General features: G+C 47.3%; 1 protein-coding gene across 4 annotated transcripts in view; it reads left to right on the top strand.

Annotated features, from left to right (window-relative positions):
• ESRRB (estrogen related receptor beta) overlaps nt 1-23,136 on the top strand; it is a 157,419-nt gene that overhangs the window by 125,960 nt on the left and 8,323 nt on the right. For all 4 annotated transcript variants that reach the window (XM_067532795.1, XM_067532786.1, XM_067532804.1 and 1 more), the window contains 3 exons: nt 4,031-4,141; nt 4,806-4,967; nt 18,173-18,442. In XM_067532795.1, coding sequence (XP_067388896.1) covers nt 4,031-4,141; nt 4,806-4,967; nt 18,173-18,442 — 543 coding nt within the window. The remainder of the gene's footprint in view (nt 1-4,030; nt 4,142-4,805; nt 4,968-18,172; nt 18,443-23,136) is intronic.

Genomic DNA, 23,136 nt, shown 5'->3' with positions numbered 1-23,136 from the left:
TCAACCTCAAAGGAGTTAAGCAGAATATTTAATCACTGTGATTTAGGATTGACATCTGTCTGTATCTTTCAAGGCCCTGCACACCTGATGTTCTGGCATGTGTATGCCACTCATCTCACTTTGTTCCCCACACCCTGCTTGTTCTACTCATGCCTGACAATTTGTCTCCCTTTATGTTTTTCTCCCATTCTCATTTCCTCTGCCTTCTGCCGGGCTACTCCAGGCTTGGCACTGCCTCTCTAGCACCACCCATCCTGCTTTGGGCTTGCCACTGCCTCTCTGACTGCACCCAGGGCTGCTCCAGGCCTGGCACTGCTTCTCTGACCCTACCCACCACACTTCCACTCTTTTTCTCATGTCTCTCTTGGAAACCCATTCTAATGCTCTTCCTCTCTCAACCTCACTCCCTTGTAAGAGGCATTAACAAAATCAGACAATAAACAAAACAAAACAAACTGCAAAGTAACAAAACCCAGGGATCTGAAAAGTGCAGGAGAGAAGCGTTCTTGTTATCAGCTCTGCCCCTTCCTGTGTCTGTATTGGGAGTTTTTAGCCTGTAAGCTCTCTGGGGCAGGGTTCTTCTCTTGTTATTTGTCTCTCAGGTATCTTGCATGCTACACCCAGGATAAATAAGAAGGTACATAACAAATGAATTGAAATGCATTTAGCTGCTTGTCACTCCTAGAAATTGCTCTCATTAGTGATTGGGAAATGGCTGAGACGTTTTGCATGTGGGTCGGTCTATGCACTGTCTCTTTAAGGCTAAGGCTGCTGCTGCTGAGGCAGAACAATGGTTGTGACCTTATTTAAAGTGTTTGCCTCAAGGAGTGTCACACAGGATGGGGAACAAGAGGAAAATACAGTCTCGGTCAAAATTAACAAGCCAAAGTCCTTGGATGGAGAGGCCTGTATCCACTCAGCCAGGGAAGGAGGGATGGAGGGTAAATCTCCTTGTGTCTCTTTCTTATCTCTTTTAATGCACTTAAGTCTTCTGTGTCCCTGTAATCTGATTGAGGATCCGTAATACCTCTGCAACCTGTACAGCCATTCCACCAGCCAAATGCTGGGGACGATGCGCCTGTCTGCGTGTCTCCTTGGTAAAAGCAAAGCAACTCCCTCCTCTGTTTTTTTCCTTTCGCTTCATCAAAATGTGCAGAGAGTGCACTCTGGGGAATTGCAGATTGGTACCTAGCTTCCTCTACTAAGCGGATAGGTGATTCCACCCTCTAATATCATATCTGCCCATCAGCACATTGAAGAAACAGGAGCTGTGAGCCTCCTCTAGTAAGGGGGAATGGGAAACTGTGGTTCCTTTAGAAAGACCTGCTTGGGGCAGGCAACTCACTGTCCTATTCGTGATGCTTGTCACTTTCACAGCCTTTCCCCCATTCTCCTGCTGACTCAACGCTTTCTGGGGAGGCATTTTTTCCTCATTGACTAACTTGAGGCGCTGCTCATTCAGCACAGCAGGTGGTGGCCTCATGGGTTCCTGTCTTTTGAAATCAGAACACATTTATCTCCATAGAGAAGTCACAGGATAGAAGCCAGTCTTGGGGTCTGCTGGCTAATATAGAACTCTGGGTTTGTACTCATACAAGTTTGCCATTCCTCCTGGGTCTCCTTAATAGAGGCTCCCTGGGGCCAAATTCTGCTGCTTTCTTTTTCTCTTTTCTCCCTGGAACATGATGGGATTTCAGAGGAGGCGCCTTCCAGCCAGGCTCCCTGGTGCTGAGAAGGGACATAAAAAACACTGGGTAAAATTTTCAGAGATGCCCCTGTGATGTAGGAGCCAGGTCCCGTTGATTCTCTGTGAGTTCAGTGAGTCTCTTCACTGGATCAGTGACCAGCTTAGAAAATGTGCTAGTTGCAGCAAATTCCCTCAATTTGCTCGGACTCCACACATTTAACTTCCTGGGCTTTCTTCTGTCTGTCTGTCTAGCCATCTATCCTCCCACCCCCTGCTCAGCACTGGCACCTGAGCCCCTGAATACCCTGACTTTACTTACTGGAAAAAATACTATTTGAACTCATTGCGGCTGATTGGCTCCTGCCTTGCACTTTGGGTAAGATTCTCCAGTCCACATAGGCTGCTTTGTGCTATATAAGTTTGCACCATGTAAGCAGCACAGAATGGCCTTAAAAGAGAGATGCATCAGTGGAACTCTCTGTTGGTTGAAAGCTCTGCTGCCACCTACACCAGTCAGCTCCAACACCCTATGCACAAAGAGGGAAGGGATGTATTGGGGCATTTGTGAGGTGTGTGGTGGTGCAAAGCTGCACCATACCTGCGCCTCTCCGGCCATTGGCCCTTACATCAGTAGTGGAAATTAGAGTTAGCCCTGTGCTGTTCTAACTTCTGCTGGAGCCAGGTGGCTGAAGATCAGCCTTAACCAGCTCTGTGCAGCCACCATTCTCCACTACATCCAGACACAGCTCAGACATCATCACGGTCCTTGTGTCATCATTTACATCTGCGTAAAGTGGGTATAAAATGCTGCCGATTCAGAGTGATCACATGACACCTACTGTGCGCCCCTCTGCACTCATGTAAATGACAATATGAAGGGGAAGGCATTGGAGAGCGAGGCCTAACATCTCAATTCAAATTAATAGTTCCATTGCCCAGACTAATGGCTTAAAAACTATAGTTTTAGGGCTTGATTCTCCACCATGCTGGGAATGTGCAGAGAGGGGCTGACAAGGAGCTGATATCATCCTGATTCTCAGCAGCCCAGCCTCAGCAGCCCAGTTGTTAGCCCTGTGCATGGAGAATTTTATTGGAGTGTGTAGGTGTATTCATACTGTTGATAGTATTGGTACTGATGCACACAGATGTTCATAGTAAGTGATGGTAGGGCTAGGATCCAGGTATAACTGCTCATATTGGTAAGGAGTATTATTGCAACTGGTACTGATTTGACATAATGCCCCTGTTAGTGTAACAGCATTGGTTAATGAACAAAGTGCTGGTTTGAAATGAATAATTTACTTGTCAGATTAGGTCTCTTTCTGCTGTAAAATATCAGTGAGCAGACTGCAGTTTCCTCAAAGGTACGTGTTATTCAGAATTTAATTCATCTATCACTCTCTTGTTTTTATTTTTCACTCTCTGACTTGATCACCAAATATTTGTTACTTACTATAACTGGTCAGATAAATCACATGGAGTTGTTTCTGTTTTCTGATTGGATGAGATCAGCACTCAAATATTACTGGTGTGAATACTTGCACCTGCAAATTTAAAATTCAATTTCCATGTATATTCACAATGACTTTCAATGGCTGAACATGCTGTTCATGTATCGATTATTGATCCTGCAATGCTGTTTGTAGAAATATAGTGATTTTGGTGTTGTATTTGATGCTTTGCTGTTTAACTCATTGTATTTAAGGTGCTGTTGCTACAATTCTTTGATGTCATCCTAGTTCAGTTTTATTGTTGCCTTACTATGGCAGAGGTTGAAACATCTTGTTTCTGTTTATATTTAGCTCTACTTTCATTATACTTGCCTTGCTCGATGATATATCTTGGTTCTATTCATATTTCATAATCTATTTGTTATGGGCAGCTTTCCTCAAATATAGACAGTGCAAGGTCACAGAACATTTAACTTTTCATTTTTAAGAACAATCTAAAGGGTTTTTTCATAAACGCAGGTTCGATTGTCATTTCTGAGACTTCTTTTTTAAAAACATGATCATCCAGAGGGCACTGAAATCTGAAGCCCTCAATTTATCCACCAAAGAGACAATGATTCAAGAGTTGGGGTGAGTTGGTTTTTGTCTTCATTAATGTTTTCTGGATAGGTAACTATCCCAATGATATTGTCAGAGCAGGAGGCTGTCCAGCTAGCATTGTTGGGACAGCTGTGCTGGATTCAGTGGACAGACCAGGTGGCCTGATCAGGAAAATTCTGCTGGGTAAGGGAGAATATCCAGGCCTCTCTTACAAAATTTGTAGCAGTGAAATTCCAGGATTCACTATGGCACTGCTAGGGGATCATGAGTTTCTTTCCTCTCTTATCCACAGGCGTTCGTCTGGATCGAGTCCGCGGAGGACGCCAGAAGTATAAGAGAAGACTGGACTCTGAAAGCAGTACTTATCTGAGCTTGCAGATTCCTCCTCCAGCCAAAAAGCCATGTATGTACAAGCTTCATGTTGTATTCCTTAATGCCAGTAGAGCTTCTTTTTGTATTGGTGCCGTGGATGCACAAATAATGTTGTGGAGTTGTTGTCCCCATCTGTTTCTATTATAACCCATCATTGTCAGATATCTGTTTTTCCTGTGAGTAGAGTGTGTGTGTGGAATAGTGTCATCTGAGGCTATGGCCCACTGATGATACTACATCCTTCGGATCATCACAGAGCTTTCTCAGAGAGAGATCGTAAGCACTAAATCAGCCCCACAATCTGATCTCACTTTACCATATCACCACATTGTTTTCTGAACTTCTCAAAATCCCATAACACTCATCGGAGACGTCTCTCACCCTGTGATATCCCCATGGGATCTACCTGCTATAACTGAGCAATATCTTACAATCGGCCCTTGCCTTTGTGAGACTTCAACAGGCATTGGCTCAGTGCTGAATAATCACAGATTCTAGTTTCCAGTCTTTACGCTAACTGCAGTGTAGTCTCCCTCCTGCTGTGAACAAAACACATTTCTGAGATCCCAAATCGCAAGTCCCCTGGTACCAGAACTCCCATTGGTTGTGTGTCCTGCCAAGTGTTATCTGAAAACTCCTGCATATACACCATCTCCTGAAAGGTACAGTAGTAACTTCCCCTTTGACATTTGCAGTGACAAAGATCGTCTCCCACTTGCTGGTGGCAGAGCCAGAGAAGATTTATGCCATGCCTGACCCTACCATGCCAGAGAGTGACATCAAAGCGCTGACAACCCTCTGTGACTTAGCAGACAGGGAACTGGTGGTGATCATTGGATGGGCAAAGCACATCCCAGGTAATGAGGGAGAAGTTAGGGGAAGGGGCGTTAGTGTGAAAGACGAGGGGAAGTGATTATTTATCTCTGTGGGCATCACGTTATCTTGGCATTCTCTGATGGGTTGAATCTACTTCAAGAAAAAGCTGCTCATGGTGAAGATCCCATTGGCAATGAGTTCTAATTCATGATTTATTTGTGTAAATTAATTATCGTATACACTTGGTTTCCTGGGATTATGTGGTACTTATCGATGATATCGTACAGCAGTCAGTAGTGCCTGTGACTTGAGGGGATTATGTGGTACAGGGGCAGACCTTTGGAGATTTTGCATGACATGTTGCATTGGCTCAGGACAATCTGAATCCATTTTGTCTAAACATAACCATGGCAATTGGATATTGTATCTAATGGAAATGTAGGTTGTCATATTCCCCTATTGCCACTAGGGGGCAGGAGCTGTGCTGCAGCAGCACCACAGAACAGGGAAGTAAGTCACTGTCCGTCTGAAGGGGAAGCTTTCCTCTCCATAGGGGATGTCCCACAGAACAAGGCCCAGTCTTGAAGGAGACTGATTTAGGAGCTGCTTTGGAGCTCCTGTTTCCTGTGTTGATGGAGGCTGGGAACACTTTGACTGTGATGTGAGTGACCTCTGAGGGGAAGCTGACTGCAGCACGTGCAGGACTTCCATCCTGTTCATTCAGCACAGCAGCATCATTCCACGTGTCTGTAGAGTGTAAGCACTGTAGCAACAAGTCCCAGATTGAAGGAGTGGCCATCTCCCTTGTTCAGATACTGGGCGGCTCCCATGTGATTCCTGCCATCGGATGAGTTGCATTCTGAGTCCAGGGCTTGACCTTATGTCAAGCTCCGTAACATAAAGTATCAAAGAGAGATGCCCCAGCACCTTGGAGAGAAGTTCTGATTGGGTAGCAAGAGTGCAGGGGCTAGTGGGGAGGGATTTCAGAAATATCCCGAGGGCTCACTTCCCTGCGTTGCAGAAGACTGCTTCACATAGACATGCAGCATGAATAATCTGATACAGCAGTCTCATCCCCTCCCCCTTCTTCCCTCCAGCCCTGAGGAACACTTTGTACTCAGCTACTGGATCTAATCTGCTGCCAAACCTTGCACACGTTACTCCAGCTTCAGCAGCGCAGGCTCACACTCTCCCATCCCACATCTTGGTTCATCAGTTCCTTGCTTCAGCCATGCAGCGTGTTTCCATGAAAGGTTTTAGACCCCGTCTGATCATTTGGGAGTATCTGCCATAATTCACTTGTCGTAGTCTGGCAGACGTTGGGCTCACACAATGACTTCTCCTGCAGCTTGTCCTTTTCTCTTTTTGGCGGCTGCTGCTCCTCCTTGTTCTGAGGGACTATTTCCCTGTAAAATTTGTCACTATTGGGTTCTAAGGTTGGTGGCTTCCCTTGAGAAGACTTCCTGGGCTGCTTGAAGTGGGGACTCTTAGACACCTTGGCCTAGATCCACAAAGGGATTTAGGTGCCTAACACGCAGATTTAGACATCACTGTGATCCACAAAACCCCCACTTCAACTGCCATCCAACCCTATATATGCCTAAACTCACTTGGCACCTCCATTTCCACTGTTTAAGTTCCCTAGACCCCTAAGTTTCTGCCTCTGGGCATGTGCATCAGGCAGGGGTCCAGATACCTCTCATATGCCTAACCCCCAGCAAAATCCTCAAGCCAGGAGAAGACAGGTATTCCCCCGCCTGTCTCCCTCAGGGCCCAGTCCAGTAGGTGTACTCAGAGCATGCTGAATGCTACACAGACTCGCTGGGGGGGGCTCCCTTAATATCCAGTGGTTAGGATGCTCACCTGGAGACCCCCATTTAACTCCACCACTGTCCAGTGAGAAGGGCTTTGAACAGGGGTTTCCCCAGCTCTCAGGTGAGTGCCCAAACCACTGGGCTATCGGATATTCTGATGTGCATCTCTGTCTCTCTTGCTGAGGCCATTCCACTTTCATTAAAAAAATAAATATGAATTGGGCTTTAGAGAGTGAGGATAGTCCAGGGGCTAGGACACGCACCTGAGAGGTGGGAAGCCCCTCTTCCAATCCCTTCTCCCCATCAGGCAGAGATGGGAGATTCCAGTTCAGTTCCCCCATGTCCCAGGTGAGTACTCCAGCCACTGGGCTAAAGGTTGTAAGAGAGGCCAGCATGGCCACCAGCTCCTCACAAGGAACGCCTTAGGCACCTAAGCCGCCTGCCTGCAGGCAGCTGGTCTTGGCTGTGGATTGCAAGCAGAGATAAGCACTTCCCTGCAGCCTGGATTTAAGTATCTATCTCCAAGGGGCGGGGGGCAAGGATTAGGAAACACCCCTCTTGCTGTTATCACCCCCTGGCACATTTACATGGCTCTACGCCTAGCATGCAGGCTTTCGTGGATCCTATTCTTAGGCACTTACCCCTTCTCATTCATTGTACAGGCTTTGTGGATCCCATTGTTGTTCCAGTGATTTGCTAGACACCTTTGAGTTAGCTGTTTTGTAGAGCCACACCTTTGACTGTGAAGTTTGGAGAAATAGATCTTTCCACGGACAGTATTTCTGAGCAGAGGTTAATGCCAGGAGTGCCCTTCTTAAAGGAGATCTGCAGTATCAGGGATTACACCACTCACTAGTTGTGGAATCCACCTCTGGCTGATTCAGCACAAACAGGGTTATGTTGCTGATGGAGGAATCTCAGCCTGGATTGCTCCATTAACCCAGCAGCAGGGTTAATGCCATTAACAGAAAGGGCATTTAATAAATGCAACTAAGGGTATGTCTACACAGCAAAAAACCCCACGCCAGTGTCTCAGAGCTTGGGTGAACTGATTCAGGCTCGCGCTTGTAGCCTGATCTATAGCATATACATTGATTATATTGATTACTTTGAGGATTGATAGGTTCTTGTCCAAAGATCAGGCCCAGTCATGGGCAGCACGTGACTTCTGCTTTTGGGGAAGCTCTGGGGCATTGGCATTTGGACTGTGGCCCTGTCCCTCTGCTCTGTCCTGTCCCCTGAGGCCCTGCCCATGCTCAACCCCAGGTCTCTCACCCTCAAGTCCCTCCCTACCGCTCATGCCTAAACTTCTCCTGCTCGGTGGGGATCCAGTGGGCATGCTGGCAGCAGTGGGTGGGTGGCTGGACGCTCCTCCAGCAGCTGCTATCTTGTGCTGGACACCCAGGCTGCTCCGCCACATTAGAGGTCCTGCTCCGCTCCCACAGCTCTGCAGCCAACTTAACTTCCCAGCAGCCAGGCAACTTCCCCATCTCCCCCAGCCCGCAATGAAGAAGGCAAGCGGCTCTCCCCACCCCAGGAGAGATCACCTCCTCATTTCCCTGACTGCCACATCGCTCCGGGACTTGGCTCCCCCTGGTGCTGCCCTGAGTTGGGATCTAGCATCCCCTTCTCCCAGGATCAGATCTTCACCCCCTCCCACCTGCCGCTCACACCTGCCGCCGGGGGAGAGGGCAAAGAGGAGCGAGCTGCAGGCGGGAAGGGGGCAAAGTGGAGGAAGGCCTGGGGAGGAGCAGGGGTGGAGTGCGAGCAGGGCAGAGGGGGAGCTTCCGGCAGCAGCTGCTTAGGGACCCTTAACCACCCCAGGCCTCTTATACCCACTGCCTATGGGCCAGTATTATTCAAATTATTATATAATTGGGAACTCCGATGTGCACAGCTGCAACACTCACACCATAGGAACTCTTCTGTATGCACAAATTATTTATTAATACATATAGCACAGTCACAAACATCCCAACTCAGTAAGGTAGATAGACTCCACAATGTACATCTGAATATTCATATACTCACACCATCCCTTGCAGAACAGCCTGAAAGGATAGCCACTGTCTTCTTCATCACCATCTCCTTCCTTCTCATCATCTGTGGCCATCATTCTGACACTTCCCCTGGGATACATCTCTCTCTCCTACAGCCCACAGGCTGGGATGCCACTTTTATAATATGTTACACTGATGCTACCATGTCTAATGCATAGTTGGTAGGGGTTTCTCCCCTCTTCCTTATTTGTATTTCCTAATGCTGAGGTGTCCTCTTTCTGTGGGTTAGTATGTTAATGATTTCAACTTATCATCGTTGCCATGACATTCTGGTGGCTGGATGTTCTTTCCAAAAGCTGGTGTTAGCTCATGTTTTTGTGGTTGGCTGATGTCATTATGGACAAAATTCCCCCTCACTCTTCATTTCCAGTTCCTCAAAACTTAGGGGTTATTGTTGGGCCATTTGTCTGTGCCAGAGTTCACAGGCCTCAAGCCTTATGCTAACTGCTCAAGCTAATGTCTTATAGCATGCGGGCCTGTAGGTTCCTTGCATTACTGCTGAATATAATAATATTGATAAACTTGATATAATAAAGGCAAGGCAATGACTATAATAAAGGCAAGCTAGCCCCATGGGCTTCAAGCTACAGGACTAAAAATAGCAATGTAGATGTTCTTGCTCAGGCTAGGGCCTAGGCGGGTCTCAGAGTCCAGGCTCCAGCCCCAGCAGCAGAAACATCTACACTGCTATTTTTATCCTGTAGTGCAAGCCCGGGTCAGTTGATCTGTGCTGAGACTCCCTGCCATCGATTTTTTTGCTGGACAGATGTACTCAAGAAGTTGGGCACAGGTTACTGTCACTGTGGCTATTACTTACCAAACACCAAGGTGCTGCAGCCCATTGTCACTGCTGTGCACTGAGGATGCCCTACAGTAGCTCAGGGATCATCTGCTTACCTCTGTGATGAACATAGGCTGTTCCACCTCGATTTTCATTTTGGAAACAAATGCACTTTCCATTTTAGCACTGCTGCTGCTCTCCTAGAAGTGGGATTTAGGAGCAAGGTGGCTGCTACTCTGTAAAAGGGGCTGTTTTTAATTCCAGAAGGATATGGTCCTCCTGCAACCTTTTCGATTATCTCTCTGTATTTCCCTTTCCTGCCAAAAACCCCCATATGGCAACCCAATCAACACAGCTCTTGGGCTGGCCAGAGGGGCTCAGTCCAGATCACCAGTAATAAACGAATCATATTGTTTTTAGAGCAAAGTGCTCTGGGGGCTTTATACAAGAGATTTTAATACATAATAAAATACAATACCCTTTTTTTTTTAAAAATCCCACCTTTCAGAAATGAATAAAACACACTGAGCAAGTCGACAGCCTGGGAAAGGAGAATGACTCAAACGGGGGTCAGTGCTGTTTGTTCCTTTGAGTTTGCCCAGCCCGAATCCCAGACACCAAGGATCTCACACATCAGGGATATCAGATGCTCAGGTTCCCACACAACTGAGATCTTAGTCACGTGGGGCTTGATTTCCAAGGGCACTTAGGCTGAGCATTTGCAGGGCCTGACTTCTAGGCACCCTACCACCCACCCAGTGGAATTCACAGCCCCGAGTTAGGCACCTGGGCCTGGGGAGAGTCAAGAGCTAAAAAAGGAATTCATAGAAGCCAGCATGCTGAGGAGGGAGCTGCCTAAGCTACCCCTGAGAGGGAGTCAGGCACTCAAGTTGAGGCTGGTCAGAGGAACCTTCCTCCACTTGGGATGCACAGCTGTGAGCCCTCTTCTAGATTTAGGTTTCTATACCAGGTCAGTCCTTTTTCAAGACAAACTGAGGAGGTGGAGCCAGCGCCCCCACCTTATACCCAAGGGCCCAGCAGTTAAGAGCACTCACCTGGCTGTGGGACACCCAGGTTCAAATCTCTTCTCTGCCTGACATGGAGGAGGGACTTGACGTTGGCATCCCATTTCTGAGGTGAATCTCCAAAGCAGTGGGCTACAGGGTACTCTGGCCTGGGTCTTCCTCAGTCTCTCTTGTTGATGCTGTTCCATTTTGTATAAAATACTTAAATGGACATTGGGCCAAGGGGAAGGGGCCCTAAAAGGTATTTTTTCCTGCAACAGCCCAGCAGACTCCCTTTTATAAACAGCTTGCTTTAGGATGTTATCTCCCACTGGCAAATTCAGGCAATTGCATTCTAGCACGTGGCTCACAGGTTAGGAGAGCACTATACCAGAAGGTCCTTAAGTAATCTTTTTCGTTAACATCATTCAGTAGTTTTGAATTGGTCACAAGATTGTCTTATTGGGGCACTGCTGATCCTTCAAAATAATGGAGTTCCCTTCAAGTGCAGGGATATACAATGGTGGTTATTTTACCAGAAATTGTTTGTCAGCGGTAACCTTCAAGGGAAGCACATAGTAGATAAAAGGCTTCCCCCGAGAAGCCTGCTCTGGATCAGAGGAGACTGTGGGTACATCTGTGCTAAAAAAGTCCAGCAACAGCAGCTCTCAGAGTCAAGTGACTTGGGTTCACACTACAGGCTTAAAATTAGCAGTACAGACGTTCCCGCTTGGGCTGCAGCCCAGGCTCTGAGATGCTTTGCCCCAAGCTCCAGCCTGAGCAGGGACACCTAGACTGCTATTTTTAGCCTCGTCGCATGAGCACCCATGAGACTTGCTGCCGCAGTTTTTTCTGCAGTGTAGACACACCCTGTGGATCACTTCCTAGTATTCTGCAGCTTTAATGTCCGCATTTGGGAACTGTTGGCATCAAACTCAGAGTTCCTCAGTTGCCTGGCCAGGCTTACAGCCAATTGGCTTTTGGACTGTTTCAGACACCAGAGTGTTTGGTATCTACCTCGATAAGGAAGGAGAGACAATTGCCATGTATTTTCTTTGAGCCTCTGGCAGCTGTTACTGCAGTGGTTTTATACTATCTCTGGCAGAGCTGTTGTTCAGCCTACTTTCAGACGCAGAATGACTTACCTGAAACTCGACTTTTGCAGTCATTCAGTTGCTCGCAATGGCTGAGAAAAAAACCAGATGTTTGGCAAAACGGCAATTGGCAGTAGGGCTCATGACATCAAACTGACCTCTTAGTTCTCAGACCAAAAGGTCTGAGATGGAGAGGGTTTGGCTGTCATCTTTCCATAGCAGTGATTTGTCCCAGTTGTGACTGTACTTTTTGTTTTGGAGTTTTAGTCCATAGAGTGAGAAAGTCTGAGCCTGACTTGCCAACTCAGTGGGTGGGGCACACGTAGGAGGGTTTAAGTCCCTGCTCCAATAACTGTTTAAGTTGCTCATTGCCCCCAGGACGTGGGCAGCTTTGTGCATGCGCACTGGCAGAAATCTAGATGCCACAGGGACTTTATCAGTGGAAACATGGTGCCTATAGGGTAAGGCAGCTGCTGGTAATAGGGATTTTGAGGATCTAAATGGTGGACTTAAGCATCTGAGCCCCCCTTGTGAATATATGCCCTGGCTCTCAGACACTGAGAACAAGGCAAAAAGAATAAAAATTGTGTTAAATTAGAATGTGTTTTTAAAAACCCAGGCTCCGCAATGAGCCCAGCACTTCAGGATACCAGGTCCCAGTGCAAACTCTTGCTTTTTAATGTCAGCAAAATGAAAGTGATTAAGCGTAAAGCCACTCTCCTGCAGTCAGGAACAGGAGAACATGATTTAAAAGTGTTCAGCAAGCATTATTAGCTCAATGTCCTCCTCAGCCAGCTTGGAGTCCTTCCCCTCTGGAGCAGCCTCTCCTTCCTTTTTGCCTCCCACCCACCCCCTCTGTTAATCGCCTTTGTATTTCATCTACCTTTTACACATGCTTTTGTGCAGGAAGAGGAGACTTCTCTTGAGGGGCAACAACAGAGGCTGTCCCCAGGTAGCTGTTGTACTGTTCTCACTGGGAAGATGATAGCACCAGCACAGAATGAAATATGGCAAGTGGAGTGACAGCAGCTGTGTCTGGAGTGGCCTCAGATCCTATAATTACAGCTCCCTTTATTACCTCTGCTAATGGCCCTCCAGGATGACAGAAATGATAATAAATTAACGGATTATGAACTCCACTTGCCACAAATTATGTGTGTGGGTTTTTAAAAAAATTCTGGGAGCTCACCCTGCCAAATCAGTGAAATAAAAAAACCCAAATGTCACTACATCAGCGAGGGCAAATAAAGGAGTTTTTCACAGGGGATGTGGCAACCTGCAACGGCAATAGAGTGGAAGGAATGTGTGTGTGGCTGTGTGCTAGAGGTGACCAGATACGGTGCTGGAATATAGCAGAGGGAATGCAGCTGCGACGCAGCATGGTAGATTCCTGAATGCTTCAGTACCAAGGCACAAAACATAGTTGTGCGTGGAAGTTGAGTGCTCAGCACCCACCAGGATCAGGCCCTAATATAGTAGTTCTGAGAGAATCGTGTCTCACTGCGGAAGGTGCCCTAGTGTTGTAATCTAGTGGATGAGATTTACCTTTCATTGCTGGGTCCTTGTGAATGCTGTGCTGGAAAATAGCACAGATAATGCAGTCGTCGTATTGCTGGAAGTTCTTAGGTGTTGTGTCATTAATGCAGTTGGGATCTGTGCATTAGACTTGGCCCAGGTGAAACCAATATACACCCCTCCATGCACCAATTGCAGCATCAGTGCCCCAGGCTGTGTAATCTTTGGGGCTGTATCTTCCTGGTTGTCCATTCAGTGCCCTGCACAACAGAGCCATGATCTTTCTACTGTAAAACAAATAAATAAAATTGGAGAACTGGGGGCCCTAGCCTTTCAAGCCAGAAGCTGGCCCCCACTGTCGCTCCTTTGTGCCAGTCTGCTGGTGCAAAGCTGGCTACCTGAGAATTCCCCTGCCAGAGAGGTATCTCCAGGTGGTATAGGGCCAGTGTGGTGGCTCTGCACCACCAATGCTGTCTGCCCTGGTCTAGGGGGCTTTGCTAGGGCAAAGGATGCATGACCAACAATCCCTAACTGCCATAACTATCCCTTGGGAGCCACTGTAGCTGGGCGGACGTTAGAGCAGCCCTAAATATTGCTCTAACTTGCACCAGGGATTGAAACGGCCCCTAGCCAGCTGCAGGATGGTGGGGGTTACAAAGGTGGCATAAAACAGTTTCTTCTCCCTGGGCCGAGCACAGCTCTGCCAGATCTGAGGATCTAGCCCTATATCTGTATTTTGCATGCAGTGGGATTTTGTCTATGCACTGTCTCTTAGCATACCTGCCTCCCTAGTCTTGTTCCTTCATTGGTATAGGAGGAAACTGGTGAATTTAATGGGAATATAAATTAGGTCTTTATAGCCAGTAACTCTCCCAATTTTATCCCAACTGACAGAGATTCTGGAGAATGGACAGGAACGGGAGAGCTGGTTGAAGCTGGATGTAGAGTTCCTGCTGGCCCCCTAACCTCACACTGCTACTAACTAGTTCCAGTAGAACAAGAAGCTTCCTTCTTTCTGGGGACAGTCTCACTTACTGCTTCTAGTTCTTACTACAAATCTCTACCTAAACTCCACGTTCTGATCTCAGTAACACCAGCATAAATTCAGAGTCCACTTCCACTGAGGTCCATGGAGTTACTCCATTTATACCAGTGTGAGATCAGAATCTGGTTCATTAGCGCCCAGATCCCCAGTGGTGAGACACGAAGACACACAGGTGCCACAGGGCTACACACAATTCGTTTCCATCCAGCATACTTTCTAGTAGTTTTCCAAAACTTTCTGCAGCTGAATGCCATTTGTACAGGCAATAAAGGAGGTGCTGTATGTTACAATATAACGGCAGTATAGGGAGCAGGCCAGATTCTGCTCTTACGCGGGTGCCTACTGCAGTCAGTGGCGAGCATGCCTGTGTGAGAGTGGGATTTGGACCCACGTCTGTAGATGGGATGGGAGTGAGAGTGCAGAGTCATACTTTGGAGAAAACGACTGAGCACAGGCGGCAGAAATTAACTGTTTTGTTAGGAATCAGAGCCCAGGAGGAGGCGGGATTTCAAGGTGTTTTGAAGAGGAAGTTTGGTGCAGGAGCAAAGGGGGTTGTTCCAGATGGGGCTGGCACAGTGGGAAAAGGATGTAGTGCCTCCTGAGGCATGTCAAGGAGCCAGAATGGGGGGATTTGGGGAGAAGTAAGTCAAGCTGGAGAATTTTAGTAGGGAGTCCTGGATGGTATAATGGAAAGACGCAGGCAGGCTGGTGATTAATAAGGGGAAGGAGGAGTTCATGGAGCTGGATGGTCTGAGGGTTGCTCTGTGAGGCCAGAGGAAGCAAGGCAATGCACAAGTTCCATAGAGAGCGGGATGGATTTGGTACACACACCTCTAAGACCACACGCTATGCACACAAATAACTTGGAAGAACTGATTGACGCTATCCAGAAAGAAAAGCAGGAGGGAGTTCTGTGTGTTTGGACCCCATTACCATAATAGCTGAGCACCTCAAAATCTTCACCATGTTTATTGTCATTTATGTTAGCTGCCCGAGAAGGGGCTGTGGACAAAAGAAGAGGCAGGTCCCAGAGAAACAGATTTAAAAAAAAAAAAAAAAGGGAACCCACGTTACGTTCTGTTCTGTTCTGTTGGCTGTGACAGCCTGTAGAATGGGGCACACAAATTTTGCTGATATGAACACTTAATCCTCCAGGAGGTCCACACCTTCATGGCCAAGCACAGCTGTGTCAAGAACACAGCAGGTCCTTCCTATACAAACATTCAGGGCAAGAAACAAGCCTGGATTGTTATCTGGAGAGAAGCTCGTAACAATGGGGATTGTGCCCAAGCATCTCTTGCACAGCGATGATAGACCAGACGCTGTTGGGTAGATAGATTGAATAGCTGAGTGCTAACTCCTTTCACTCTCTATTCCAACTCATCTCCCTGGTGGTCTTTAGCTGTTCCCTTATGGCACTCCTCCCCAATGGATTATCGATTCCTCCCCCCACCCACTGCTGCCCCCAGACCTCACACATACAACACGTGACAGCTGATTGGTATCTGTTAATTAATGTGGCCTGGGGCCTCTTTTCTATTCAGGGGCCTGATAAGAGAAATTGGATGTCCAAGGACTGCCATGCCATTATCGCCCTTTGCTTCCCCTGGCAACACAAACACAAAACATGGCATAGTGATAAATAAATAAGACTAACCCATCCTTCTACCTTCACTTCCTTGGGCTAAGATAGCTCAGATAGAAAAATAGAACCCACAGTCGGTCAATACAGCAATCACCAGCTCTTTTGTTAATTGCTGACTTGATAACAAGAGAAAGCAAATGATCATTGCAGTGGCTGGTTACCTGGGCCCAGACACAGCGACGTGAGCGGTGAAGGCTGTGGGAATAAAGGGCATCTTGCTGAGCACAGTTCGTAGCCTGCAGGGCTGTGGAGTCTCGGAGGCAGAGGCTAATGAGCTCAGACAGGGCTACAGGAGGAACGTGATCCAGGGGCACAGACAAAAAGAGAAGACACTGCATGAGTTATGGAGAGAAAAACTGAAAAAAATCAGTGTTGGAGAGAAAGGCGAGAGCCTGAAAGTGAGGGAGGGGAGAGACTGCTGCACCAAGTCGTAGATGTTCCGGCTACTTAGAAATACCCAGGTCTTCCCATTGCAACTCTCTTCTGTGAAACTGCAGTGCCAGGACATGCTGCCAGTGTTGCCTAAGTGTAAACAAAGCTGGACACCCAGCTCAGGTCTCTGTTGGGGCGGGCACTTCACACTGTGTTTGCTGACAAATGGACACAGGGCATCCATGTCCATTCAGGATCCAGCGTCAGGCTGCTACAGAGCCACAGGCCAGCTCCCTCCTTTCTCTTAGGGTTCAGCAGAGATTTTCCTCATTGCTTTTCTGATGCAAAGCTTCCTATGATTTCTGATCATTTCAGGACGTATTTGTCTCAGACCTCCTTGTATTCAGACACTGGAGCAGAGAGTGCCTCTCATCTTAGGCTTAGTACACACTTACCAGGAAATTCGACGGCAGTCGACAGGAGTTACGCAAGCTACACAGAGTAGCTTGTGTAACTCCCGTCGACTTCTTAACTTCCCTTTAGCGTGCCGTCTCCACTGTGCTGCGCCGATGGGAAATGTGTTCCCGTCGACACAGCGCTACGCCTTTGTAAGAGGTGGTTTAATTGAATTGACTTCCGGATCGACTGAGCGAGTCTTCATTGCTGCTCAATTGCTCTGGATAGATCGATCTGATGGAGGCGAATTTGCTGCCATCAGTGTGTACATACCATTAGTCACTCATCTGTCACATGGGGTCTCACTCTCTTTCGGTGTGAACAGTGCCTTGTGCCTTCCAGTTTATGGTCATTTCAGCTGCATTCGGGGAGGGTCTGCCTCATCTCTGCAGTGAGCTATCTGGTCATGTGGCAGGTCTGTGCAGGGAGCCGGACCGTCTTGCTGCTTGGTTTGTTCATAGCGACTCATCTGTTGGTATTTTAGGTTTTGGGCTAGCATCCTGAGCCTTTTTTGATATTGGGCGGGGTGCTTTGCCCCACTGATTAAACCGCTGGAGTTGCTGAGTGTGGGGAGTGGTGATGTACAGAAGTTAATCACGTTTTCACATGGATTAACTTTTGATCCTTCAGTGCTCTACAGTGGAGGCATATTTGCCACTTCGGCTGAGGTGACATTTTGATCATGTTTAGCATCTTCTCTTCCTACCCCATCAGGAGCACACTGACTCCCTTTGCCGTGCTTCCCTGTCCTTTGTCGTACTGGGACAGCAAAAGCCAGCAGAGCTCCTTGGGGAGAGAATGGGTTGCATTACAGAAAATACAGCAGGAGAAACAGGGAAATAAAGTACAAAGCAGTGCTGTGGGGGAAATGGGGTCAGGGTGTATCCCCTATGGTGCTGCCTGAGGACTGGACTGTATTCAAGGCAGTGCTGCAAGCAGAAATGGGGAGCAAGAAGGTTGAATCCCAGGCCAGGCTGTGGGTGGACTGGGGAGCAGAGAGGGGAGTGAATTCCATGCGTGTCAGACACTACATGATGAGGGCCATGTAAATACCAAGACAGTTAGGGTATGTCTACACAGCCCACAGCAGCAAGCCTCCCAGCCCGGCTCAAAAAACTCTGGTTCTCAATGTCGCACTAAAAATAGCTGCGTAGACATTGCAGTTCAGGCTCTGAAGCCTCGGACGTGCGGGGGGGGCGTCGGCGTCAGAGCTCTGTCCCGGGCTGTAACTTCAGAGCACGGTCTACACAGCAGTTTTTCAGTGTGAGCACAAGCCCCGCAAACGAAAGTCTATTGCCCCGGATGGGGAGGGTCACTGCCACAGGCTTTGTAGCTAGGCCCAGTGACCGCATGTACTGTGTGGGAAGATAGAGTGACTCTCAGAAAAACTGGGGAGCTATGGGGGATACAGCCTTTACAGCCCAGCCCTGTTTGACCCTGCTCGTCTTTTGCCCTGTCAGGTTTCTCTAATCTCTCCCTGGGGGATCAGATGAGCCTCCTGCAGAGTGCCTGGATGGAGATCCTCATCCTGGGCATTGTGTACCGCTCACTGCCCTACGAGGACAAGCTGGTCTATGCCGAAGACTATGTCATGGACGAGGAGCACTCGCGCCTGACAGGGCTGCTGGAACTCCACCTGGCCATCCTGCAGCTGGTGCGCCGCTACAAGAAGCTGAAGGTGGAGAAGGAGGAGTTTGTCACACTCAAGGCCCTGGCCCTTGCCAACTCAGGTAAAGCCATGGACTGGTGTGAGGGCTCAGGGAGCCAAGGCCAACGTGGATCTAGCACCTGCCCGTACTGACCAAAATTCATCATTCTTGGATGCGCCTGAGGGGGTCAGAGGGCCAGTGCCTAGCTATGCTCTGGCTCTTGCTAACACTGAGTCTCTGCAGCAGATCTAACACAACACCCACTCTCCCCTGCTGTTTTTCTTTCAGTTTACAGGTAAATTTAGTACCTGGTGGAAATGTGGGCCCTGTTTCCAGGTGTCTGGAAATAGGGTAAAGACCCTTTTATCTCTTAAAATGCTGCTCCCAATATGGGCCCTGGTTGGAGAGGAATGACTAGCTGGGGCAAGTGGAGTTGAGATATGAGCCCTTTCACTCCTGGGTCCCCTGCTCCACTCTGGCCTCAAGTTTGTTGGCTGGCTTTTGGAGGCAGAAGAACTGAATATGGAGCCTTTGCCTAGTGTACTCGATCCAGTCAGACCCAGGTCAGGGGGAAAGGCTGGCTCAGGGGCATTAGGGAATGGTCCCAGTTCCTATTCAAGCCCAGGTCAGGGGGAACTGGCTGGCTCTTGGAAAATGGGATTCAGCACTTTGTGTTTCTAAGACCCTGTTTGAATGGGGCCCAGCTCAGTGGTGACTAGAGAGAAGTCAGACTGTAAAATCAAAATTTTACACCTGACCCCAACGTGTGGGGTGCTGGCCAGTGTGACGTTAGCTGAGGATTCCCATCCTGGGTCCAGTGGACAAGTGTCCACAACATCAAAACCACCCCTGCAGTTAGCACTAACTGTCCCCTTGTTAGCAGCCTCATCAGCAAAGCCAAGATCCGAACAGGCCATGGAAAATGAACTCCTGTTTAAGCACAAAATGGGGAGAGCAGAGTGAGGCACACTGGGATTAGGGGCTGAGCGAGCCTGCCCCAAATCACAACAGATATTGTGTGCTATGTTAATACTGCACGTGCAGCTGAAAAGGTCGCTGCTCACACATCAGGCCACCAGGGAACAGTGAAAGTCGTCAGCGCTAAAGCTACTACACGATGAGACTTGCCTGCCTGTGCTTTCAGAGATTCATAGAGTTTAAGGCCAGAAGGGACCATTAAATCATCTAGTCTGACCTCCTGTATAACACAGGCCATTTCATTTCACCCAGTTACTCTGTATCGAGCTCAATGACTGTGTTTGTAACTGTCTAAAGCAGGCGTCCCCAAACTTTTAGCTGTGAGGGCCACATCCCTCAGTCTTTCTCTTATGGTGGGCCAGAGTGGCTGGGGCTAGGAAAGAGGAGCAGCTGCCATGCAGTGCTGCTTCGGGCCAGGAGGGGCATGCTGCGCCTACGTGGGAGAAGGGCGGGGGGAAATGGTGGGGCTGGGATGGGAGAGCAGCTGCCGTGCGGCACTGCTTGGGGCCGGGGGCGGTGTGGCTCCTACAAGGACACTGCTAGGCCCATGTAGGAGAGAGGTGGGGCTGTGGGTGGGGAAAGCGGACGCCGCGCGCGCTGCTGGAGCCAGGAGCGGCACACTGGGCCTGGGAGAGGGGGAAGCAGGCCGGTCAAAATGTGTCAGCAGGTCAGATGCAGCCCGCGGGCCGTAGTTTGGGGACCCTTGGTCTAAAGCATAGCTTCCAGAAAGGCATCCAGACTTGAAGAGATCAAGAAATGGAGAATCCACCACTTCCCTGGGTAGTTTGTTCCTTGGTTAATCACCCTCACGGGTAACAGTTTGTGCTTAATTTCTAATTTGAATTTGTCGGGCTTCAGCTTCCAGCTATTGGTTCCAGTTGTGCCGTTCTCCGCTAGAGCCCTTTAGTACCTGGTAGTTTCTCCCCATGAAGGTACTCGTACACCGTAATCAAGTCATCTCCCAAACTTCTTTTTGATAAACTAAACCAATCAAGCTCCTTAATCTCTCACTGTAAGGAGTTTTCTTCAGCTCTTGAATAATTTTCCAGCTCTTTTCTACACCCTCTTCAATTTCTCAATATTCTTTTTAAAATGTGGACACTAGAACTGTGCACATTATTCCAGTCTCGGTTTCACCAATGCTGTATACAGAGGTAAAAATCACTCTCCTACTCACTGCTCCCATTTATAAGATCACGTTCCCTTTTTACCAGAGCTTTGCTCTAGCAGCTCATGTTGAACTGCTTGTCCACTATGACCATCTAAGTTATTTTCAGAGTCACTGCTTTCCAGGATAAAATCCCGCATTCTGGAGGTATTGTCTGCATTCTTTGTTCCTAGATGTACATTTGGCTGTGTTAAAATGCATTTTGTTGCAGTGGGCCCAGCCATCCAAATGATCCAGATGGCACTGTATGATCAGCCTGTCCTCATCGTTATATACCACTCTGACAATCTTTGTGTCACCCACAAGTTGTATCAGCAGTGATCTTATGTTTAACTTCCAGACCACTAATGAAAATGTTGAATAGTGTCAGGCCTAGTATCAATCCCTCCAGAACCCCACTAGAAACAACTCCTTTTGGTGATGATTCCCCCCTGATGATTACTTTTTGAGCTTTGTCAGTTAGCCCAGTTAGCTTGCTTTATTGGTATTGTATAGTGCTAATTTTTTAATCAATGTTGTGTGGTACTAAGTCAAACACCTTACAAAAGTCTACATCTATTATATCTATGCACTTACCTTTATAAATCAAAACTGCAATTTCACCAAAGAATGAAATCAGGTTCCTATGACATGATCTATTCTCCATAAAAAACGTGTTGATAGTCAAATGTTATATTCCTATTCTTTATTAATGGAACCCTGTATCAGCTTCTCCATTATTTTCCTGGGATTGAATTTAGGATAACTGGCCTATAATTTCTGGGGCCATCCAGCGTGCCCTTTTTGAATATTGGCACATTAGCATTCTTCCAGTCTTCTGGACTCTCCCTGGTATTCCAAGATTTAGTAAAAAACTATCAATGAGCCAGTAACTCCACAGAGCCAAGTCTTTTAGGACTCTTGGTTACAAGTTATCTGGGCCTATTGATTTTAAAAAAGTTTATGCCTAGTAGATGATATCTAACATCCTCCTCAGTTAGTTACTCATAGACTAGAAAATAGTTCATCATCCTCATACAATATGATTACAACATTCTGCTTCTTTCCAAATATAGATCAGAAATATTTATTGAATACTTCTGCCTTTTCTGCCCCATTATTAATAAGTGTACAATTGCCATCTAATAATGGAGTACCAGTGCTAGAATTTCTTTTGTTCCTAACATACTTTAAAAATCCCTCATTATTGTCCTTAGCCTGCCAACCATGGATTTTCCCTGATTAGCTTCCCTTATCAATTTTGTGCACTTCATAACTTCTAATTTATATCAACTGCCATCCATTTCTCCCTTTTTCTGTTTGTTATATATTGCTTTTTTATTTCTAATTGCTGCCTTCACTTTGCATTAGACCAGAATGAGCTTTTAAGCACAGTTGTCCTCTTTCTTGATTGTGGAATTGTGGCTTTTTGGCCATCTAATAAAGTCTTTCTAAAGAAATAGCCTCCAACCTAAAAGAAAGATTCCTGAATTACACAGGGAGCAGAAACCAGAGAGGTGGGGGAAGCTACAGACCCTAACAGCTACCCAGCTAGGCTAAAGTGCTAAGGGGTGGGAAAGAAAGAGGTTGTCATAAGGTGGCACCAGGAGTACCACGAGAGCCTAGTTTTTGGACTGTGTTCAAAGTGGGGACACATGAGCTCTGTACCTTGATGCCATTAGGGTTTTTGCAGTAGACACTATAGTTCTCGGTGTTGCTCTCTCTTGACCATGTTCATTGACCCATGTCCTGAGGCATTAACAGGGCAGTGCCCAGGTCAGGATATGGTGGAGCAGACAGTCTGTAATGGAAGGGGAGCGTTATAGAGCTGTGACAGAACAATGTTTACCATAAAATAAAGCAACCAACTCTCAGCATCCACTTTGTGGTTCTGCTTCTGACTCCATGAATCAGGGAAAACAAGGGTAAAGGTCAGAAACCACTGGGCCAAATCCTGCTCTCAGCTGCAACTCTTTGACTTCAGTGGGCTGGTGCAGTACAGCTGCAAGCAGAATTTGTTTCCACTAATTAAGAACCTTTTACTGCTCAGCTATTTCTTGCTCAAATGTCTGAAAGTCAGAGTGGGAGATCTCCCTGCATGCTTCTGGGTTTTTTCTGTGGAAAAAATAGGATGTGATCATGTAACTAAAAACTATATCATAATCTATACGCATAGAGGGATGAATTAAGGTTGCTCAGCTGACCTTAAACCTGGCATTTTCTAACTTTTTAGTACTTGACTTAATGTCAACCTTACTGTCCTTTTACTGTAGATTTTCCCTCCATTAATACATTGTGGACTCAATTTCCAGCAGCCTAGGGACACTCTCACACAAAGGCAGGGGCACCTATAAATGCTTGCATGCAAATAGCTGACACTTGCACCTCTGTGTCAGTCCCCAACTCAAGGGATCATGAGCTAATTCAATTTACACTAACTAGAAGGATAAACAAAATAGGTCTACAACTAAGGAACTTGATTTCAAAAGGGCAAACTTTAAAAAATAAAGGCTTTAGTTAGGGAAGTGGACTCAACTGAAGAACTCAAGGATCTGAATGTGGAGGAGGTTTGGAATTACTTTGTCAAAGTTGCAGAAGCTATCTGCTACCTGCATCTTAAGCACAAGGAAAAAAATCATAGGGAAGGGCT

The sequence above is a fragment of the Emydura macquarii genome, unplaced genomic scaffold, assembly GCF_026122565.2.
Source record: "Emydura macquarii macquarii isolate MOO-44397 ecotype Brisbane River unplaced genomic scaffold, CSIRO-AGI_Emac_v2 contig_374, whole genome shotgun sequence".
Lineage (NCBI taxonomy): Eukaryota > Metazoa > Chordata > Testudines > Chelidae > Emydura > Emydura macquarii.
This window is presented reverse-complemented; position numbering and strand designations above follow the sequence as displayed.